This window comes from Hemiscyllium ocellatum, chromosome 2, assembly GCF_020745735.1.
Source record: "Hemiscyllium ocellatum isolate sHemOce1 chromosome 2, sHemOce1.pat.X.cur, whole genome shotgun sequence".
Lineage (NCBI taxonomy): Eukaryota > Metazoa > Chordata > Chondrichthyes > Orectolobiformes > Hemiscylliidae > Hemiscyllium > Hemiscyllium ocellatum.
In genome coordinates, this window is record NC_083402.1 from 146,901,000 (window position 1) to 146,923,965 (window position 22,966).

The 22,966-nt window shown below is 42.6% G+C and overlaps 1 protein-coding gene across 2 annotated transcripts in view; it reads left to right on the plus strand.

The window, feature by feature from the left end:
* spata6l (spermatogenesis associated 6-like) overlaps positions 1-22,966 on the plus strand; it is a 67,357-nt gene that overhangs the window by 29,960 nt on the left and 14,431 nt on the right. For both annotated transcript variants that reach the window (XM_060846764.1, XM_060846755.1), the window contains exons 6-11: positions 1,532-1,656; positions 3,825-3,917; positions 4,343-4,591; positions 16,394-16,505; positions 17,883-17,914; positions 21,662-21,810. In XM_060846764.1, the coding sequence (XP_060702747.1) occupies positions 1,532-1,656; positions 3,825-3,917; positions 4,343-4,591; positions 16,394-16,505; positions 17,883-17,914; positions 21,662-21,810 (760 nt within the window). The remainder of the gene's footprint in view (positions 1-1,531; positions 1,657-3,824; positions 3,918-4,342; positions 4,592-16,393; positions 16,506-17,882; positions 17,915-21,661; positions 21,811-22,966) is intronic.

Sequence of the window (22,966 nt, forward strand, 5' to 3'; positions counted from 1 at the left end):
TTGTTGAAGCAATGCAGAGCCAAATCAGAAATTAGTCAAAATCACCCATTACAAATTAAAGCACCAACTTTATTTAATCATCATTTTACTGTTGCATTTGTTCACAAATGGGCCAGAGCCTTATCCACAAAACTGTTTACATGTTTGGATTGTTTAGGACTCCCGGCCCTGCTTGTGTTATCAGTGTGTCACTGGTGCGATCTTTTCACAGGCTGCCTTCATGCTTGCTTTCGGATTAGGAACTTTGCCTTGGCTTGGTCTTGGTAGGGCCCCATCACTGAGGATGGGGTGTGCTGCTGACATACCTGGAAAAGAGGGTCCTACAACATAGTGTCCATACCTACATCAGAAATCTTAGACACATCCTATTGCCCAGGATGATCCAATTGATTCTGCTGCAGCAGAACACTTTGAATTGGAAATATTTCCCAGTGGAACTGCTGCAGATCACAATATGTTTCCTTTTAAAGTAACTGTTAGGAATCACAGTTGTTGCTTAGAAGTCCTGAGAGCTAAGGCTCCTCTCAAGTGGTTAAACTATCAGTGGGTCCATAGAACAGAACACTAAACCACTCTCTCCACCGCAGCAACAAGTCCTATACAAAGTTTTCTTTATTATGTTTCTCGCTATGAACTCCATATCATCATATAAAGTAATACTTGTATTTGACAAATTTCATTAGTTTCTAAATTACATCACTTTATGACCTGTTCAAAGCTGTACTCTCTGGCCTCAATTTCAAGGTTATGCTTGAATAAACGCAGACAATTGTCTGGGATATTATTTCCAAGATCATTATCAATGTCCAATGCTCAAGTGAAAGAGGCATTTTCATGATCACACAGTGAGACCATCTTTTCTTTCATAACTTGAGCACAGTTTAAAGAAATGAGTTTGCAGACTTCAGCAAATTGATCCTGTCCAAATTTCCCATCCCCTCTTCCTGTTCTCAACCCCACAATGCACTCCTTCAGTTAGGGGACCGATTGCTCCTTCGATGTTCCATTCCAGCCTGCGAGACCAATGCAGCACACCGCATTTTCCCACAATCACCTTACGTTGAATCATATGAAAGAATGAAAAAAAAAGCATGATTCCAAATGATTATTACAATACAAGCATTATTAATACTGGCCGCAGTGCTGCATCTCTCAGAAAATTGGGAACGTCCCTTCCTCCATCCCAACTCCTTATTGTCAGCTGTTAACATCTGATTTTAAATAAGTGGCAAAAAATAGCAATGACATGGGCTATGTCTGTCAGAACTTTTGGATAACAGCATCATTCCAAATTGTACATCTTATCATCACCTTTAACTTCTGAATGTCCTTTAATTAAGATCGTACATCATAATAGCTGATGCTTGCATCGAGAATAAGTTCCTATGATTCAGCATTTTTTTTCTGGTGCACCCTGTTGATAACATTTATGTTAATGACCCTTTTGGACGCTTGATGCCAGAGGATCCTGAAAATAAATTTTGTGGCTTTCTGTTAAAAGACTGATGGTATTTTCACCGTTTGATTATAGTGGATGAAATCTTAGCAAACTATGAAGACAATACTAGAAATTTCTTGTTCCCCGAGCCAAAGTTAACGCCTTCATATCCTGGAGTGGATAGAGAAGCGCTGATGAAAAGATGTTCACCAGCTTTTGTAAGACACCATTTTCAATTGATAATAATCAGAATTTAGTGATTAGTTTGTGATTTTTAAAAATTGTATCTTGTGTTTTTATAATGCTAAGTAACTTGATCATAAATATTATCATTGTATAGCTACAATATAGGCTTCAACTTTGACTTTCAACAATAATGGTAGATCAACTTAATATCTAAAGTACAAAAACTAAATAGGAGAAAGTGAGGACTGCAGATGCTGGAGATCAGAGCTGAAAATGTGTTGCTGGAAAAGCACAGCTGGTCAGGTAGCATCCAAGGAGCAGGAGAATTGACGTTTCGGGCATGAGCCCTTCTTCAGGATTCCTGAAGAAGGGCTCATGCCCGAAACGTCGATTCCCCTGCTCCTTGGATGCTGCCTGACCTGCTGCGCTTTTCCAGCAACACATTTTCAGCTACAAAAACTAACTAACCTGACAAGAATAAAACAATTAAACTATCATATTGTCTTAACCTATCGGAAATGAGTCTCACTGTTTCAGGGACACACAATGAAATCTTTGAATACACATAAATCTTCACTTGGAGTTCATGAGCACCATCCCAGCTGAATAGCAGCTATTTGGATTGGGTTCTTATATTGGGGGGGCTGCATTAAATTTAAACGTTCCGGGGTATGTTTACTTTGTCCCCCAATACCTTTTATTGGAGGAGGAAGCCATTCATTTCACTATGCCTGTGTACTGGATATATAACATACAGGCAACAGTAGTTACCAAAATATTAGTCTAGTTGAAAGGCTAACTCCTCATTTGGTTCATATATTGTCCAAGCCTGGGTTTTATGAATAGATGATAATCACAGTCATTGCAACACAAGTATAACTACTTGTGCCATATGCATCTCATCTTCCCAGACTTCCCCCAGTTCCACCCCACTAATCATGGCTGTATGACTTTGCAAAGTGGCTATTTTAAGCACCTGTTAAAGAGATTCTTAGCTCCACCCTTGATGGTGTCAAGCTTCAGTGTTATTGGAGCTGAGCACATCCAGTCAGGTGAAGAACATGCTATCATTCTCCTAATTTGACCACTGAAGGTGGTGGAGAAATTTGCAGAATTTCTACCAAATCAGAGACTTGGAAGGGCAACTAAATTAATGGGACTAAATTAATTTAGAATATCTGCTTGGCATGGACGAGTTGGACCAAATGGTCTGTTTCCATGCTCTATGCAACTTTTGTACTTTCTTTATCTATCAGTTGCTGTAACTTTAGGGACCTGAAATCTATATTTATTGTCCTTATTGTTCTGGCTGCTGCAAAGAAAATTGTCAATTCTTGAAAGCCTGTGGCAAAAATAGAAATTGATGGAAAAACTCAGTAGATCTGGCAGCACCTGTGATGGGAAAGCAGAGTTAACATTTCAGATTGAGTGACTCTACCTCTGAAAGCTTGTGTATCATTTCACTTGAAGGCACATTCATCCCTTTAAAGGTTCCACTGCAAACTAAATTTCCTATATCCACATTCATATCACCTTTAAGAAACAGATTTCACACTGAAGATGCGTAAATGAAGCCCAGACATAAAAATGATACAGATCCTGCATAAACACTTTCAGGTAGGCGATACAGTAAGGTTTCAAACAAACATCCCACAGTGTCCGAAATGCTACATATTCTGTAAAACAATTGATATCAGCCCTAGAAATTATTAGAATATGTTTTATGTATAAAAATATCATCAAAATGTATTAAAATATCTAATTAGATGGATTTTTAAAAAAAAATAAAGTCAACATAATCTTATCAGATCATAGGGCTGCTCTCTCATTAGAGGTGATGGGTTCACATGGGATTCATCACCTCAGGCAAAGGACTAATTTCATAACTTCAGCCAGATTCCAACCAACACTGTTGACATCACTTTGTATCACAAGCCAACTCTCCAACCAATTGCACTTCAATGGATGTACACTACCAAGTCTCCATCAGCAGCATCTTATCAGAAATTCAGAACTGTTCTGCCCATAAATCTCCTACTAATTTGGTCTGAGCATTGTGAACACTGCATATATTCCTGGTGTCTGCAACTCCCCACTACAACATAAATACTTTCCCAATATTAGATGGTATAACAATTGCAATGAAGAAAATAGTTCAGTCAACTAAACAGATAGTTCAACATTTCTGTCAATATTTCAGTTAATTGCACCAAAATTGGAGTTCTCCACAACAACAACAATTACAGAGTGCTGCCCTAGATCACCAAAGAAGGTTTCTTCGAGTTTATGTCTGGTGAGTCTTTAATATTGATGTTCCAATTTTAGAGGATCCTGGATTAAAGAAATTGTGATTATCAAAGGTTTGAAACTGATATATTTTTAAGTCAATTTTGCATAAAATGTATATTTAATATCATTCTTAATGATTTCTCATTGCTATAATTTATTTGTGAAATAATACAGCAAATTTATAACAATTGTCCCTGTCATGTAATATCTTTTCGTTGGATTAGTTGCTCCTGTAACTTTGTCAGACATGTGGTGTAAAACTCTGGATAAGCAGGTAAACAGGGATTTTGCCACATGTCTGGATGAAGCTGTGGATTGCAGTAGCAAGATGTCCAGAAATTTTTCAGGGCGAAACAAAAAAGCAATATAAACTGTTCATACCGTAACTGCACTGCCTTAGTTTTGTGAAACTTTATTTCTTTAATGCAGTCAGAAAGTGGAAGAAAGGAAAATCAATTCAGAAGACCAAGGTGTGCAAAATCATTTAACCTGATAGGAAAATCGTGTAGTGAAAAGAAATGTGTAAAGGAACACAAGAAGCCAGCAACAGCGGTCAGATCACGATCACTTTCTCCATACTGTAGGAAGTGTTTACTTGAGCTCTGTTCAGATGATGGACAACTTTCATCTCCATGCAAGTCAGATTCCATTAGTAGGACTTCATTTACAAATCATTCTGTAAGTATTTTTAAATTAATTGATTTAAGTGCTCTGTACAAATATGCTAGTTGAGTTTAATCATGTATAAGATTTTTTGTCACTATAAAAATCTCTAAGTTTTCTAATACTTTTGTAATTTACTCTTGATAAAAGACCTAAAATTACATTGAAGAATTCTCAAGGGTTACTCAGCATTCTCTTTTAAATTAGCGAATACATGCCCTTTAAAATGGCGGGAATATAACTTAAAATAAAACACTCATGAATTAGTATCCACAGTATAATGTCATCCATTTTATATTGTTCTCAGGCCTAGAGATAAAATGAATTAATTACTATGATTAAAATTTAAGGAACAAAAGACAATTCCTCCACAAAGCATGAGAGGTTGATTCACTCTGGTGTCAGCATGGCTTTCTGAATAAGTCTAAGAGCCATGCATACTCGGAAATACTTTGAAATGCATTTGCCTTAGTTATGCTGGACTTTTAAATATATGTACTATTTCAAGGGATGTGTATATTCTGGGTAAGGTCAGCTCTGTTGACCTATCTAATTCCCTTTGGAACGTTGGTGATGAGCTCCCACCTTGAACCAGAGTTGTCCATCTTGCAGGCTGTATGTCTGGTCCTAAAGAACAAAGAAAATTTACAAGCACTGCTGCCTCACAGCGCCTGAAGACCCGGGTTCAATTCCCGACTCAGGCGACTGACTGTGTGGAGTTTGCACGTTCTCCCCGTGTCTGCGTGGGTTTCCTCCGGGTGCTCCGGTTTCCTCCCACAGTCCAAAGATGTGCGGGTCAGGTGAATTGGCCATGCTAAATTGCCCGTAGTGTTAGGTAAGGGGTAATGTAGGGGTATGGGTGGGTTTCGCTTCGGCGGGTCGGTGTGGACTTGTTGGGCCGAAGGGCCTGTTTCCACACTGTAAGTCTAATCTAAACAGGCCCTTCGGCCCTCCAAGCCTGAGTTGATCCAAATGTACTGTCTAAACCTGTCAGTCAATTCCTAAGAATCTGTATCCCTCTACTCCCCAATTATTCATGCATTTATCCAGATGCATCTTAAATGAAACTAACGTGCCTGCCTCTACCACCTCTGCTGGAAACTCCTTCCAAATGCCCACCACCCTCTGTGTGAAGTACTTGCTGCGTGTATCCCCCTTAAACTTTCCACGTCTATTTATTCGTAGAGGAATTGAGTTCCGGAGTCCTGAGGTCATGTTGCAGTTGTATAAGACTCTGGAGTATTGTGTGCAGTTTTGGTCGCCATACTATAGGAAGGATGTGGAGGCATTGGAACGAGTGCAGAGGAGGTTTACCAGGATGTTGCCTGGCATGGTAGGAAGATCGTATGAGGAAAGGCTGAGGCACTTGGGCCTGTTCTCATTGGAGAAAAGAAGGTTTAGGGGAGATTTGATAGAGGTGTATAAGATGATTAGGGGTTTAGATAGGGTAGACACTGAGAACCTTTTACCGCTAATGGAGTCAGCTGTTACTAGGGGACACAGCTTTAAATTAAGGGGTGGTAGGTATAGGACAGATGTTAGGGGTAGATTCTTTACGCAGTGGGTTGTGAGTTCATGGAATGCCCTGCCAGTAGCAGTGGTGAACTCTCCCTCTTTATGGTCATTTAAGCGGGCATTGGATAGGCATATGGAAGTTATTGGGCTAGTGTAGGTTAGGTAGGATTTGGTCGGCGCAACATCGAGGGCCGAAGGGCCTGTACTGCGCTGTATTTTTCTATGTTCTATGTTCTATGTCTCATCTTGAAAGTGTGACCTCTCGTTATTGAATCCTTCACCCTGGGAAAAAGCTTGTCTCTACCCACCCTGTCTATAGGAGAAAGTGAGGTCTGCAGATGCAGATCCTGATGAAGGGCATATGTCCGAAACATCGAATTTCCTGTTCCTTGGATGCTGCCTGACCTGCTGCGCTTTTCCAGCAACACATTTCCACCCTATCTATACCCATCATGATTTTATAAAACTCAATCAGGTCGCCCCTCAATCTCCTTTTTTTTCTGATGAAAGTAAACCTAACCTACTCAGAGAAAATGCTGGAAAATCTCAGCAGGTCTGACAGCATCTGAAAGGAGAGAAAAGGGCTGATGTTTCGAGTCTAACTGACCCTTTGTCAAAGTTTTTTTTAAAAAAGGGAGAAGTAGGAAGGTATTTATATGAGGCTGAGAGAAGGTGAGTCATGGCTCCAGAAGCAAAGGTAGCAATAAAGAGGTGATAATGACAGTGCATAGAGAGATTATAGGGAAACTAGGAGCTGTGAATGACAAGGCTGAAGCCAATGCTATGTGACAACATATGGGGAGGATGGATGAAGCAGGGGCAAAATGGAAAACAGGAGAGAAGGGTAGCAAAGGGGCAAGAGGAGAGCAAAAAGGTGATGAGAGGAAGAGAGATGATCAAAAAATAAGAGGTACAGAACAGTGAAAACATTTTTAAAAAATTAATGAAATAAAATTACAGAGCAGAATGAAAACAGAGAGGTCGAGATGGGATAATCATCTGAAGTTGTTGAATTCAATGTTGAGACCGGCAGGCTGTAACGTGCCTAGTCGGAAGATGAGATGCTGTTCCTCTAGTTTGCGTTGAGCTTCACTGGAACATTGCAGCAGGCCAAGGACAGACATGTGGGCATGGGAGCAGGGTTGTGTATTGAAGTGGCAAGCCACGGGAAGCTCCCACAACTGCTTTATAGGTACATCTTTCACCCCACCAGCCTTCACATGCAAAGAATAATCCTCCGCCATTTTCGCCAACTCCAACACGACGCCACCACTAAACACATCTCCCCTTCCCTCCCCCGTCTGTATTCTGCAGAGATCGTTCCCGCCGGGACAACCTAGTCCACTCCTCCATCACACCTAACACCTCTCCCATCACACACGGCACCTTCCCATTCAACCGCAGAAGGTGTAACACCTGCCTCTTTATCTCTTTCATGCTCACCATCCAAGGCCCCAAACACTCATTTCAGATTAAGCAGCATTTCACTTGTACCTCTTTCAATTGGGTCTATTGCATTCATTGCTCCCAATGTGGCATCCTCTATTCCGGAGAGACAAAACGTCGGCTGGGTGGTCGCTTTACTGAGCACCTTCGGTCTGTACGCAATCAGGTCCCGAACCTTCCCGTGGCTGTGTTTTCTCTTTTGGTTTCAGATTCCAGCATCCACAGTAATTTGCTATTAACCTACTCAACCTTTCTTCATAGCTAGCACCTTCCATACCAGTCTTCTCCACATGATCATCTGCTCTTTCCCCTCTGAACTCACTCTGACCACCAATTGCTGCACCATCATGATAATTGGGAACCCCTTCCAAATATCCAACCCTTTGTCATTCCCGTTCCCATGCTTCATCTACCTGCTCTTTTAGGCTGCTGATTTATGAAGCTGACTTTGGACTCAGGTTTGCAACTTTCAATTGTGCATCCTCAGGGCGAGTATCCCAAAAGTTAAGAGTCTTGCAGATTTTTTTTTAAATGGACAGGACATTCAGAAAACCTTGTCTGTGTTTTCTAACTTCCCATTAATACTCCCTACACCTCCAGGCTAAAATCCAGATCTTACTTTAAGGAGTTTTTGGTGGAGGAAGCTGGTCAAGATGTTCCTTGAACATTGCCAGAGGATCTTTCATTAAAATTTCCTTCAAAGGATAGCCATTTGACAACATTGCTCATGTTTAGTTCTGAAGTCAATTTTCAACATGGATTGTGTGATGACTTGTAAATCTACACAGTTAGCACCAACTTGAAGACACCTCCTCCTCCTCCCGTCCCCTTCGACCATGACCTCATCTCCCATCACCTCAAGGATCTCCCACCCACAGCTTCTAACCTCATGTATTGGGAACCCCGCACCACCCGATTCTACCTCCTACCCAAGATTCACGAGTATGACTACGCCGGCCAACCTATCGTCTCAGCTTGCTGCTGCCCCTCCAAATTCACCTCCACCTACCTTGATACTCTCCTATCCCCCTTCCGGGAACTCCCCACATACATTCGATATACCACCCATGCTCTCCACCTCCTCCAAGACTTCCGTTTCCCTGGCTCCCAATGCCTCATCTTCACCATGGACATTCAGTCTCTATACATCTCTCTCTGTCATGACCAAGGCCTCCAAGCCCTCTGTTTTTTCCTCTCCCGGCATCCCCATCAGTACCTTTTCACTGACACTCTTATTTGTTTGGCTAAGCTGGTCCTCACCCTTAACAATTTCTCCTTCGAATTCTCTCACTTCCTCCAGACGAAAGGGGTAGCCATAGGCACCCACATGGGCCCCAGCTATGCCTGTCTCTTTGTCAGCTACGTGTAACATCTTCCATCGTTCCACCTGCACCACTCCCCACCGTTTCCTCCACTATGTTGATGACTGCATCAGCGCCACTTGGTGCTCCTACGAGGAAGTTGAACAGTTCATCAACTTCACTAACACATTCCACCCCAACCTTAAATTCACCTGGATCATCTCTGACACCTGTTTCCCCTTCCTGAATCTCTCCATCTCCATCAACAGTGACCGACTCAACGCTGACATTTTCTACAAGCCCACCAATCCCCACAGCTACCTGGACTACACCTCCTCCCACCCTGCTTCCTGGAAAAATGCTATCCCTGATTCCCAATTCCTCTGCCTCTGTCACATCTGCTCCCAGGAGGACCATTTCCACCACAGAACACACCATATGGCCTCCTTCTTCACAAACATCAATTTCCCCTCTGATATAGCTGATGATGCCCTCCAGCGCATCTCATCCACATCCTGCACCTCCGCCTCGAACCCCACCCCTCAAACTGCAACACGGACAGAACACCCCAGTCCTCACCTTCCACCCCACCAACCTCTGTATACATCGCATCATCTCCACCATTTCCACCACCTACAAACGGACCCCACGATCAGAGGTACATTTCCCTCCCCACTCCTATCCGCTTTCCGTAAATACCGTTTCTTCTGCGACTACCTCATGAAGTCCATGCCCTCTACACCCCCCCCCCCCCCCCCCCCCACCCCACCACCACCAACCCACCCTCCCTTATTGGCACCTTCCCCTGCCCCCACAGGAATTGCAAATCCTGTGCCCACACCTCCCTCCTCATCTCTGTCAAAGGTCCCAAAAGAGCATTCCACATCCATCAAAGTTGCATCAGCTCTTCCACAATGTCATTTTCTGTATATGTTGCTCCCAATGCAATCTCCTGTACATTGGAGAGACAGGACACCTACTGCAGAGTGCTTCAGAGAACATCTCTGGGACACGCGCATCATTCAACTCCATCGTCACATGGCTGAACATTTCAACTCCCCCTCCCACTCTGCTGAGGACATGCAAGTTCTGGGCTTCCTCTATTGCCACTCCCTTACCATCTAACACCTGGAGGAAGAATGCCTCATCTTCTGCCTTGGGACCCTCCAACCCATGGCATCAATGTGGATTTCACCAGTTTCTTCGTTTCCCTTCCCCACCTTACCCCAGATCCAACCTTCCAGCTCAGCACCGCCCTCGTGACCTATCCTATCTGTCCACCTATCCGCTCCACCCTTGACTCTGACCTATCACCTTTAAAACCACCTCCATCCACCTATTACACTCTCAGCTACCTTGCCCCCAGCCTGTCCCATTTATCTCTCCACCCTCAAGGCCTCATTCCTGATGAAGGGCTTTTGCCCGAAATGTCGATTTTCCTGCTTCACTGATGCTGCCTGACCTGCTGTGCTTTTCCAGCACCACACTCTTGACTCTGATTTTCAGTATCTGTAGTACTCGCTTTTGCCTAGCACCACTGATATGTAGACTTACAGGATCAGCAGCACTTAAGCAGGTGATGGCCGTCCTACCATTGTGGGGCATAAGACATGGTTAAGTTCCTGATATTGTTGGGAGCACTGCTGACCACAAGCAAAGCAACAGCTATTAATGGATGTTTGATCAATGAGCCCAGCAGCAAGGAGAGTAGACACATTTTGGCAGCAGAGGCACAGAGGCCTGGGGAGGGAGAGGAAAGGAATAGCGGTAGTAAGGCAACAGTGGATATACTCTCAGCATAGGAACTGACACCAAAGTCAGACCTATCAGAAGATGTCAGAGAGCCACTACTGTATGAACATAAGAATTAAGAGCAAGAGTAAACCATTCTGCCTCTTGAACCTGCTCTCCCATTTGATAAAATCATGACAAATCTAATTGTGATCTCAATTTCTCCCTTAATCCTCTGAGTCCCTTGTCAAGCAAGAATCTATCTAGCTCAACCTTCAAAATATTCAATGATTCTGCCTCCACTGCTCTCTGAGGAAGACAATGCCACAGACTAATGGCTGAGAGAATAAACACTGATCAGTTTGTTTCCCCGTCTCTATCTTAAGTTTTATACTGTCTCTCCATTTTTAGTCTCTCCCACAGGGAACACATCCTTCCAACATCCAACCTGTCAAGTCTCCTCCTAATCTTCTGCATTTCGAAAATGTCATCGCTTATTCATGATCAGCCAGTCCAACGTGTTCTCATAGAAAATTCCTTCATTCCAAAGAACAATTGGAGAAGGTTTTTCTGAACAGCTTCTTTTCAATTGTATCCTTTCTAGTAAGGAAATCAGAACTGTCCAAAGAATTATAGGCATAAACTTACCTACTTTTACATTCTGTTCCCCTTGGAATAAATGGCAGCATTCCATTTGACTTCCTAATCACTTGGTCCATCTAAATGTTAATTTTTTGTGATCCATACACTAGAACATCCCGATCTCTCTACCACAGATGTTTGCAGTCCTAAATAATAAGCTGCCTTTCTGTTCTTCCTTCCAAAATGGACAAGTTGACGTTTTCTCTCATTTTAGATTAGATTAAATTAGATTACTTACAGTGTGGAAACAGGCCCTTCGGCCCAACAAGTCCACACCGACCCGCCGAAGCGCAACCCACCCACACTCCTAAATTTACCTCTTACCTAACACTACGGGCAATTTAGCATGGCCAATTCACCTGACCTGCACATCTTTGGACTGTGGGAAGAAACCGGAGCACCTGTAGGAAACCCAAGCAGACACGGGGAGAACGTGCAAACTCCACACAGTCAGTTGCCTGAGGCTGGAATTGAACCCGGGTCCCTGGCGCTGTGAAGCAGCAGTGCTAACCACTGTGCCACCGTGCCGCCCACACGGTGGGCGCCCACACTCCATCTCACACATTTTTGTCAACTTAAACATTTCATATCTTTTTTGCAGACTCCTTTATAACTACTTCTCCTACCTTTTTGTCATCAGCAAATTTTAGAAAACCTGCATTTTGTCCGTTTATCGAAGCAATTGATATGATTTGTGAATATTTGAGACCCCCAGTGCTGATGCTGTGTTGCTGGAAAAGCGCAGCAGGTCAGGCAGCATCCAAGGAGCAGGGGAATCAACATTTTGGGCATGAGCCCTTAAGGAATGAGGAGAGTGTGCCCAGCAGGCTAAGATAAAAGGTAAGGAGGAGGGACTTGGGGGAGGGGGGTTGGAAATGCAATAGGTGGAAGGAGGTTAAGGTGAGGGTGATAGGCCGGAGTGGGGTGGGGGCGGAGAGGTCAGGAAGGAGATTGCAGGTCAGGAAGGTGGTGCTGAGTTCGAGGGTTGGGACTGAACAAGGTGGGGGAGAGGAAATGAGGAAACTGGAGAAATCTGAGTTCATCCCTTCCAGTTGGAGGATTCCTAGGCAGAAGATGAGGCGCTCTTCCTCTAGCCATCGTGTTGCTATGGTCTGACGATGGAGGAGTCCTTGGTGGAGTGGGAGGGGGAGTTGAAGTGTTGAGCCACGGGGTGGTTGGGTTGGTTGGTGCGGGTGTCCCAGAGGTGTTCTCTGAAATGTTCCGCAAGTAGGCGGCCTGTCTCCCCAATATTGACGAGGCCACATCGGGTGCAGAGGATGCAGTAAATGATGTGTGTGGAGGTGCAGGTGAATTTGTGGTGGATATGGAAGGATCCCATGGGGCCTTGGAGGGAAGTAAAGGGGGAGGTGTGGGCACAAGTTTTGCATTTTTTGCGGTTGCAGGGGAAGGTGCCGGGAGTGGAGGTTTGGTTGGTGGGGGGGTGTGGACCTGACAAGGGAGTCACGGAGGGAGTGGTCTTTTCGGAATGCTGATAGGGGAGGGGAGGGAACTATATCCCTGGTGGTAGGGTCCGTTTGGAGGTGGTGGAGATGACGACGGATGATATGATGTATATGGAGGTTGGTGGGGTGGCAGGTGAGGACCAATGGGGTTCTGTCCTGTTGGCGATTGGAAGGGCGGGTTCAAGGGCGGAGGAGCGGGAAGTGGAGGAGATGCGGTGGAGAGCATCGTTGATCACGTCTGGAGGGAAATTGCGGTCTTTGAAGAAGGAGGCCAGCTGGGTTGTTCGGTATTGGAACTGGTCCTCCTGGGAGCTGATGCGGCGGAGACAAAAGAATTGGGAATATGGGATAGCTACCTAGACTACACCACCTCCCACCCTGCCCCCTGTAAAAACGCCATCCCATATTCCCAATTCCTTTGTCTCCGCCGCTTCTGCTCCCAGGAGGACCAGTTCCAATACCGAAAAACCCAGATGGCCTCTTTCTTCAAAGACCGCAATTTCCCCCCAGACGTGATTGACGATGCTCTCCACCGCATCTCCTCCACTTCCTGCTCCTCCGCCCTTGAGCCCCGCCCCTCCAATCGCCACCAGGAGAGAACCCCACTGGTCCTCACCTACCACCCCACCAACCTCCATATACATCATATCATCCGTCGTCATCTCCACCACCTCCAAACGGACCCTACCACCAGGGATATAGTTCCCTCCCCTCCTCTATCAGCATTCCGAAAAGATGACTCCCTCGTCAGGTCCACACCCCCCACCAACCCAACCTCCATTCCTGGCACCTTCCCCTGCAACCGCAAGAAATGCAAAACTTGCACCCACACCTCCCCCCTTACTTCCCTCCAAGGCCCCAAGGGATCCTTCCATATCTGCCACAAATTCACCTGCACCTCCACCCACATCATTTACTGCATCTGCTGCACCCGAAGTGGCCTCCTCAATATTGGTGAGACAGGCTGCCTACTTGCGGAACGTTTCAGAAAACATCTCTGGGGACACCCGCACCAACCAACCCAACCACTCTGTGGTTCAACACTTCAATTCCCCTTCCCACTCCACATGCAGGTCCTTGGACTCCTCCATCTCCAGACCATAGCAACACGACGGCTGGAGGAAGAGCGCCTCATTTTCCGCCTAGGAACCCTCCAACCAGAAGGCATGAACTCAGATTTCTCCAGTTTCCTCATTTCCCCTCCCCCCACCTTGTCTCAGTCCCAACCCCTGAACTCAGCACCACCTTCCTAACCTGCAATCTTTTTCCTGATCTCTCCGCCCCCACCCACACCCCGGCCTATCGCCCTCACCTTTACCACCTCCCACCTATCGCATTTCCAATGCCCCTCTCCCAAGTCCCTCCTCCCTTAGCCTGCTTGGTACACTCTCCTCATTCCAGAAGAAGGGCTCATGCCCAAAATGTTGATTCCCCTGCTCCTTGGATGCTGCCTGACCTGCTGCGCTTTTCCAGCAACACATTTTCAACTCTGATCTCCAGCATCTGCAGTCCTCATTTTCTCCCAGCGCTGATCCCTCAGGCGTTCCCCTAGTTATAGCTTGCCAATCCAAAAATGATCTATTAATCTCAACTCTCAAAAACTGAAATTGCTGGAAAAGCTCAGCACGTCTGTCATCATCTGTGGAGAGAAATCAGAGTTAATGTTTCGTGTCGTGACTCTCAGAGGATCCTTCTTCAATTGACCTTAAACATTTAAGTATTACTTAAAGCAAAGCTCTTCAATCTTCATTCAGCAACAGAACTCCTTCAACTATTGCCTCTAAATTCAACAGCTGAGGGTTCTATATTTCACACCATTTAAAGTAAGTGACATTGTCCTGGGTATTTCAGACTTTCAATCAAGACATCTGGGTTGCACTTAGCGTAACTATAACAAGATGGGAGCTCACATGAATAGATTATTTTATATTGAAGTTTAGAGTTAATCAGGCTTCATGCAAAATTCTTCTTCTTCATGAGGCAGAGTCTGAAGGTGGTTAGCAAATAGTGGATCCCATGTCAGGATTCTCTGACGTATTCCAGCCACTGGACTGTTTTCCATGGGTACACCAGTTTGCAGGCAGCAGCTAAGTTTAATAATTGATGCCCAAATTGGGGTGATTTTAGATCTTGTTGCAAATTGCTGGTAGACAGACAATCCCATCTGCTGTGAGCTGGTTACCAGTTTTGTGAATGCAGTTTCCTTACAGCAGGAATCAGGAGACATTGGACTCATGGCTTCATTGAAAGTGATTAGTAGAAGGATTTGAGTGGATAGGAGGAACACCGTTTTTAGTCAGTGGGTGACAGGAATTAACTGTGTAGTCAATAATTGAATTTTAGAGAGGCAGTCTGCACCTGCAGTGCTGTCACCTGGTGCTGGAAGGTCACCATCCAGGTACTGGAAGGTGAGATTGAATTAGACAGCCAGTTTTTTTTTTGGGACATCTAATAGGCTGAATGGACACTTTCGTTGCAATGTCTTTTCTATGGTGGCAAGTGACTAACAGAAGGAAAGGCCTTCCCGCAGCCCCAATAATGTCTCCACAAAGTTTCCAGTCCTAATCAAATTTAGGATATCTGTTTGGCATAGATGAGCTGGAATGAAGGGTCTGTTTCCAAAGGGCTCTGTGACTCTAAGAGTGCTTAAATATTTTTGTGTGGCTATACCTCCCAGTTCTCTGTTTTGGAGTGGAAAAATTGTGAGGCTGCCAGGGCATAAATATGGAGCTGGTCATTTCAGAGGCCATCTGATGATATAGATCCCAGTGAGTGAGAGTTCAGGACCTCCATTTGGTCCCAAAGCCCACAAGATGTTCATCTCATGGAATCTGGCAAAATGAGACTACTCCGTTTATCATCCACTGTAGCCCTTTGACAGCGTTATCCAATTAGACATATTCCCAGGCTGCTTCCCCATAGCCTTGCAATTTTCTTCCTTTCAATTTCATTTTGAAAGTTAATTTTGAATCTGATTCCACTAACTGTTCAGGCAGTGTATTTTATATAATGACTCACTGTGTCACCTCTAGCTTTTATGCCAAGTACTTTAAATCTCTGGCTTTTTGGTTCTGACAGTTCTGTGCTGGGAGATCTTTCTTCCTTTGTTATTCTGCCAAGCCCTTCATAATTCTGAACCCATCTTCTATATCATGTTTTCATCTTTCTCCACTCTAAGGAAACCAATTCATATTTTATAGACTCTGCACATAACTGAAATCTTCATCTCTGGTGTCCTCTGCACTTTCTGCAATGTGTTGACCTTCTTCCAAAGTATGGAGCCCAGAATGTGTTCTGAAAAATTAATAAGTTTTTTTTAACTTTACAAATCTCCTTGGGAAAGAAATGAGAGCATTTATGGTCCATGAGATAAAAAATATTGGATAGTGACATACTTTCTGATAACCCTTTTCATGCTGTTACTTTGTGAGGCAACACTACAAATAAAATATAGTGATCGTGGATGATGGAGAGTGAAAATGAGATTGGACCTAAAGGAAATTAGCCACATACAAAAATCTGTCTGACTATGTTATCAGTGATTTCATCAGGTGAAAATCTTGTTTCGTAATTCACTAATAGGCTGTTCACTAAGCTTTATGATTCCTTAACATAAGAATAAGTGACTCACGTGATTGGTATTTTCTTTCTCAATATTTGGAAGAATAATATAAACATTTCAGGTATTATAATGTCAATGTTTATTTTGATTTTATTAGTGTGACAGAAATCAGTGCGAGAAAAAACATTCATCTTCACTATCCTGCTCGTCATTTAATAGAGGTGCAAAGCCCAGGCCACGGACTGCTTCTCCATCAATCTATCATAATGGTAAGATTGTGCTTATTTACATTATGATTTTATTTAGTTGAGTAATTAATTCTGCAGATGTATCAAAAGCTGTTTGGAAAGAATAATTAACTGAGGATGGTTTTAAAAAAAATTGAATCAATTTCAAAGAGACCTATTGGACTCGAAGCGTTAACTTGTTTTTACTCTCCACAGATGCTGCCGGACTCTCCAGTACTTTGTTTTTAGTTCAAGTAAATGCACACTTCTCGTCGTCTTATTTCATCTCTTTTGTTTTGTGTGTGAACTTGTGGAATTATGGATATCGTTACTAGGATCAACATTATTTTTTAGGCAAAAGTGAGGACGGCAGATGCTAGAACCAGAGTTTACACTAGAGTGGTGCTGGAAAAGCACAGCAGGTCAGGCAGCATCTGAGGAGCAGGAAAATCAACGTTTCGGGCAAAACCCTATCTTAGGAATAAAGGCAGGAAGCCTGCAGGGTGGAGAGATAAATGGGCGGGGGGTTGGTGGTGATGGTGGTGGCTGGGGAGAAGGTAGCAAAGAGTACAATGGGTGAATGTGGGTAGGGATGAAGTTTATAGGTCAGAGAGGGAGGGTGGAGCAGATAGGTGAGAAGGGAGATTGGCAGGTGGGACAGGTCATGAGGACGGTGCTGAGTTGGAAGGTTGGAACTGGGGTAAGGTGGGGGGAGGGGAAATGAGGAAACTGGTGAAGTCCACATTGATGCCCTGGGGTTGAAGTGTTCCGAGGTGGAAGATGAGGCGTTCTTCCTCCAGGCGTTTAAAAATCTATATCAACGTATACCTGCTCCCCCTTTGGGGAGTTGGTAGAAGGATTCTGGGCTGACTATCAGTCCATTAATGATGCAGTTTAAATGCACCTTCTGTCACCATGAGTTCTGAAAAGGGATTTGATCAGGAGCTTCTGTCGCAAAAGTAGGGATGCTGTGTAATAGTGTGTATACTGTATGTAATACTGTAAAACAGTATGTAATACTGTGTAATATTATTACTGTTTAATACTGTGCCTCTTCCTGAGAGAAGGTGAAGGAATGAGTTTTGGCATATCTTGGTCTATGCCTCATTTACTTTGTTGAAGACATATTTTAAAGCAGTATTTTATCTGTTCAATTGTATAACAAAGCAATAAGAAATATGTAAGACTTCTTTAACAATGAAGTTGACAGACAAATGATAAAGATATTCTTTAACAATGAAGTTGACAGACGAATGATGAAGATATTCGTTATCAATTAGTAGGAATTCAGATGAAAAGAAGCTTTATTGGTTCAGTTTGAATTTAAAAGCAGAACACAGAATTTTCTCATATACACAGGCAATGCATGATAAATGGCCTTGTTAGTTTCTAAGCCTTTTTTTCTGTTCCCTAATTTAGATAGTTGCAGATCACGGTACAATCTAGGGAAGGTGAGTAGAACTTAGATTTGTTATAATCCCTTGCGCCTCCTTTTTCTCATCTGCATTCTGTCCCTCTGTGACATCATCCTAAGACAGTGCAGTAGATAAATAAGACACTTAGCTAATCTCCACTTCGCTGGATTCCTCTACTCTTATGCTTAGTTGTCATCCAGTACTGGATGAGCAGAAATTTTCTAACATATTGTGAAGACTGAACACATGGTTTCTTGTTCCCAATTCTGAAATGCATTCCCCAGCTAATGACTGCATCCTCTCACTAGCAGCAGCCTGAGATTAAGTCAGTCTGTTTACAACCTAGATTTGCTATTTGATACTAAGATGAGTTTGCAATCTCATTCACACCATCACCAAGTTTGCCTGTTTCAAACTCTATAGCATCACTTGGCTTTGTCTTTTCTCCTCTGATTTATCTGCTGCTATAACCCTCCTGCTTCCATTAGCTCTTTATTGTTGCAATGTATTCCTGGCTAGTCTTCCACATTCTATCTTGCGTAAACTAGGGATAATTGAAAAGTCTGCTACTGGTGTCATGTCATGCACTAAGTCCAGTCACTGGCCAGCTGCACTTCCTCCTGGTTAAGCAGAACCTTGAATTCAAATTCTCATCCTTGTCTTCCAGTCCCTCCACAGCCTTTCCCCTCCCTATCTCTGTTGTCTGCTCCAGCCTTTCAGTCTTCAGAGATATCTGTGCTCCTTACATTCTGATTTCCAGCATCCTCATTTTAATGATCACCACTGGTGACTCTGCCTTCAGTGACCTAGACCCCAATATCTGAAATACTCTTGTCTACACATCTCCAGCTTATTATCATTCTCCCTTACTATAAGATGGATTGTAAAATGCATCTTTTTCATCATTGTTTGGTCACTTTATCTAAGATCCCCTTGTGTTCCTCGATACCAAATGTGGGAAGAGAGTGCCAATGTCACTGGATTAGAAATCCACCAGGCCCAAATTATGTTTTGGAACACCATTTCAAATTCTGTCACTGCAGCTAGTGAAATTTAAATTCAGTAAATAAATCCGGTATCAGGAAGGCAGCCTTGCCATCTATCATTGACCATTGTGACACCCATGTGCTTCACTAATGTCCTATTAGTGGGGGGAATTTACCTTCCTTGTCTGGTCTGGCCCACATGTGACTTCAGACCCACAACAATGGGATTAACTCTTAACTGACCTCTGAAGGGACCTAGCAAGCCATTCAGTTCAAATCTATTTGGAGATGGACAACAAATACTCACCTTATCAATAATGATCACATTCCATAAAAGAATAAGTTTGCAACATTTAATTCTATAATTTGCATTGCAGCTTTTGAAGAACCTAGGGATATTTCAGTATGTTAAACTTATAGGTAAAAGGTAACATCACCATTGTCTTACCAGGTCATAGGGCTGCTCTCTCATGAGAGAGAGAGAGAGATAACTGGTGTTGGTGTAACCTGAGGGTCACCATGCATAAGGTGAGGGGAGAGATTGAGAAAGAGAATCCTTCTTGGCAACCTCAGACAGTGCAGGAATTGAACCCACACTGTTGGCATTATTCTGCATCATGAAACAGCCATTCAGCCAACTGAGCTAACTATCCCCTATTAGTTTGGGTTCAATTCCTGAACCAGCATATTTTTCTCTAGTTTCTCTCGTATTTTTACTGCTGGCCTCTCCAAATTCATTTTGTCCATGAGATCATCCTCTGCTCCTTTCAGTATTGCCGCTAAACCACTACCATCCAACTTCCCTACTTGATTCCAGTTAGCTAATATCTGTTAATAATCTTTTCTCTCCAATTTGTCTCCCTTGCCCCCCCCGCCCTCAAATCTTATGTTATCACTCCTCTCAAAATAAAATCTTGACCGCAATTCTTTGCGAATACCCATTGTTAAACTCCTTTCTCCTTTATATCCTTGAATGTTTTATTGCCTCCCAAGTCCATGTCAATCTTTCCTATAGCTCGACATTTATAGGAGTCATAGAGATGTTCAGCACAGAAACAGACCCTTTGGTCCAGCTCTTCCATGTCGACTAGATATTCTAAATTAATCTAGTCCCATTTGACAACATTTGGCCCATATTACTCTATTCATGAACCCATCCAGATGCTTTTTAAATGTTGTAAATGTACCAGCCTCCATTATTTCTTCTGACAGCTCAATCCATACACGCATCACCCTCTGCATGAAAAGGTTAATATTAGGCCCCCTTTTTAAATCTTTCCTCTCTCACCTTAAACCAATGTCTTCTAATCTTGGACTCCCCTATCCTGCTGAAAAGACCTTGGCTATTCAGTTCACCTATCCATGTTCCTCATGATTTTATAAGTCTCTATATGGTTACTCCTCAGCGTCCACTCCAGGGAAAATAGCCTCAGCCTATTCAGCTGCTCGTTTAGCTCAAGTCCTCCAATCCCGCCAGCATCCTTCTAAATCTTTTCTGCACCCTTTCAAGTTTAACAGCATCTTTCCTAATAGCAGGAAGACCAGAACTGAATTCCTGAAATCCAGTTTCTACTCTGTGATAGTATCACAGTACTGAACAGTACCTATCTTCTTCAGAAAGCTCACTGGATCTGAAACATTAATTCTGCTTTCTCTCCACCTATACTGTCTGCTGAGACCTTTGCATTTCTCTAGCAATTTCTGTTTTGTTTCAGATTTCCAGCATCCACAATTCTTGGTTTTATTTAGATGAAAACATTACCTCCTAGCCCAATTGTAGTGGTGATAATATATCCGAACAAATTTACAAGCACATTTTCAATGTATCTAGACATCAGAGCAAAATTGAGTAATCTTGAAAAAGAAAAGAGAACAGAGGCTCACTTTCCTGAGTGGACTGAGATACAGAAGGTAAAAGTGTGTTTCAAGTAAGGAAGAAAAATGAATAGAAAAATATAAAAGCAAGGTCAGACTAAATGACCGGCTTTAGCTGCGCATTCCTGGAAAATGTTGCTGGTTTCTATTATCTTGCCTCATTTGATATGGTTGTCACATTCTTCACAACGATGAGCTGCTGTGCACAGGATATTAGAATTGATTGACCTAGCCAATCTTCCTGCTGGACCACATAGTTATTCTTAATGTACCACTGTTCATTTCTCCTCCTCTAACTTTAACTTTAACTTTCACTGTTTTGGTAACTTAATGTATATCTCTGCCCTGTTACAGAATTCGTAACATTATTACTTACCAACATTTTCTATTCATTTCCCAATCGGTTCTTCTCGATGTTTCTCCAAGCTGCTAGAGACCATTTACTCCTCAGCAAAATACTAGTTCCTCTCCTGTCATGGTAGAGCTATCCATCTTTTTGAATGTTTGGAGCTTGGTCTAAGTATTTAAATATGATTGATTCTGAAACTGATGACAAGGAAAGCTGACATTTAGTTGGTTAGTTAAAACTGGACTCTTGTCCCATGTTTGATTCAAATTTTATTAGAGTGGAATTTACCAAATTCATTGAATTTTTCACTTAGTATTAAAAAAATCAGACCAGAAAATCATCAGGGGCAAGATCTGCATTTATGGATTTCACCTCTTTTATTATTGGAGAAAAGATTAACTATCCCCTTCGCTGTTGGTAAATTGAAAGAAATTATACTGCCTTCATATAGGAAATAAATGTTGTTGAATCTAACATATGCAAATCAAATGGTTGGAGAAAATAAACATTTTATGATTGCAATTGTTTTTAATTTCCAAATGAAATACTATTTTTACCTTTTTAATTCCAAAGAGTTTTGATGTTCGAGAACCTGTTAGTTGGGATGAGCTGTCTAGTGAAGCAGAGGAACTTATTAGTTATCCACTAAAGGCAACTACTCGAGATGATCCATACTCATCTTCTGTTTATTCACGGAGAAAACCACCATGTAATCCAAACAGGTAATGGAAGTCATGATAACTGTATACTTCATTTTGTTGGTGAAAAGGCTGATTTCTTGAAGTAAAATTATAAAAAATAGGCTGTTATTTTATGTCTTTGTTACTTGCACAATGCATCTATAGAAATCTTTAACATGGAATATAGTATTGTAAGAATAGCGAAATCGGCAGTGCTTCCAGAATTTGTAGTATTGACCTTTGGCTTCAAAACATATTGTTTTTAATAGTGGAGAAGGAAGGAGAGTTGAGGAAGAAATTTGTAGGGAGTTGCACTAAGAAATGAAGTAACTGCTAACAATGGTGGGGCAAAGGAAGGTGAAGGAATGCACAAATATCTAGATTGGAGTATGTGAGGAAGAGCGTATTTTTGGATGAGGGTCCAGAGATCGGTTGAGACAAAAATATGGATTGATTTTTAAAGTTAGAATGATGATGCCCCAAATGAATCTACTCAGGTAACTCCCTGTGAGTTAATTTTTGGTCATGAAGTGAGAGGTCCTTTGAAATTAATTAAGGAAAAACTGACAGGACCAAATTCAGAGATCCCACATTTAGATTAGGTATCAAAGGTGAGAGAGAGATTAAATAGAATAGGTGAGTTAGCTAAACAGCACCAAAAGAGGGCACAGTATAGAATAAAGGAGGTGGCAGATAAAAGCTCTGAGACACTGACGATTTCCTGAGGGGACAATGTGTTAGCACTTTTACCAGTGATAGGAGATCCCTTCAAAACCAGGTGTAATGGTGCCTATCAAATTGAGAAAAGTTGAGTCAGGTGAACTATTTAGTAAAGATAGAAAAAAAGGGTATCGAGTATGTCATGTGAACATGTTGAAACCGTATTATTCTAGAGAGAAAGAACTAGAGAAACGGATGTTAGTTACTGACCCACAGAGTGAGGAATCAAATCCAGATGATGTGGATTTTGAGGTGCCTCAAAATAGGTTAAAAAATGAAGAGGTCCTTGAGGAGTGGGATACGTTAGTGAGTTACCTGTCTCAGGAGCATGGAACACAGTTGAAAAATCTGTTACTGCAGAATAAGGACATATGTAAGAATCAGAAGGGGAGGACTAATGCTATTGTACATGAAGTAGATGTAGGGAATATTGCTCCGATAAAATGATACCCCTATCAGCTTAATCCTTTCAAAGCCA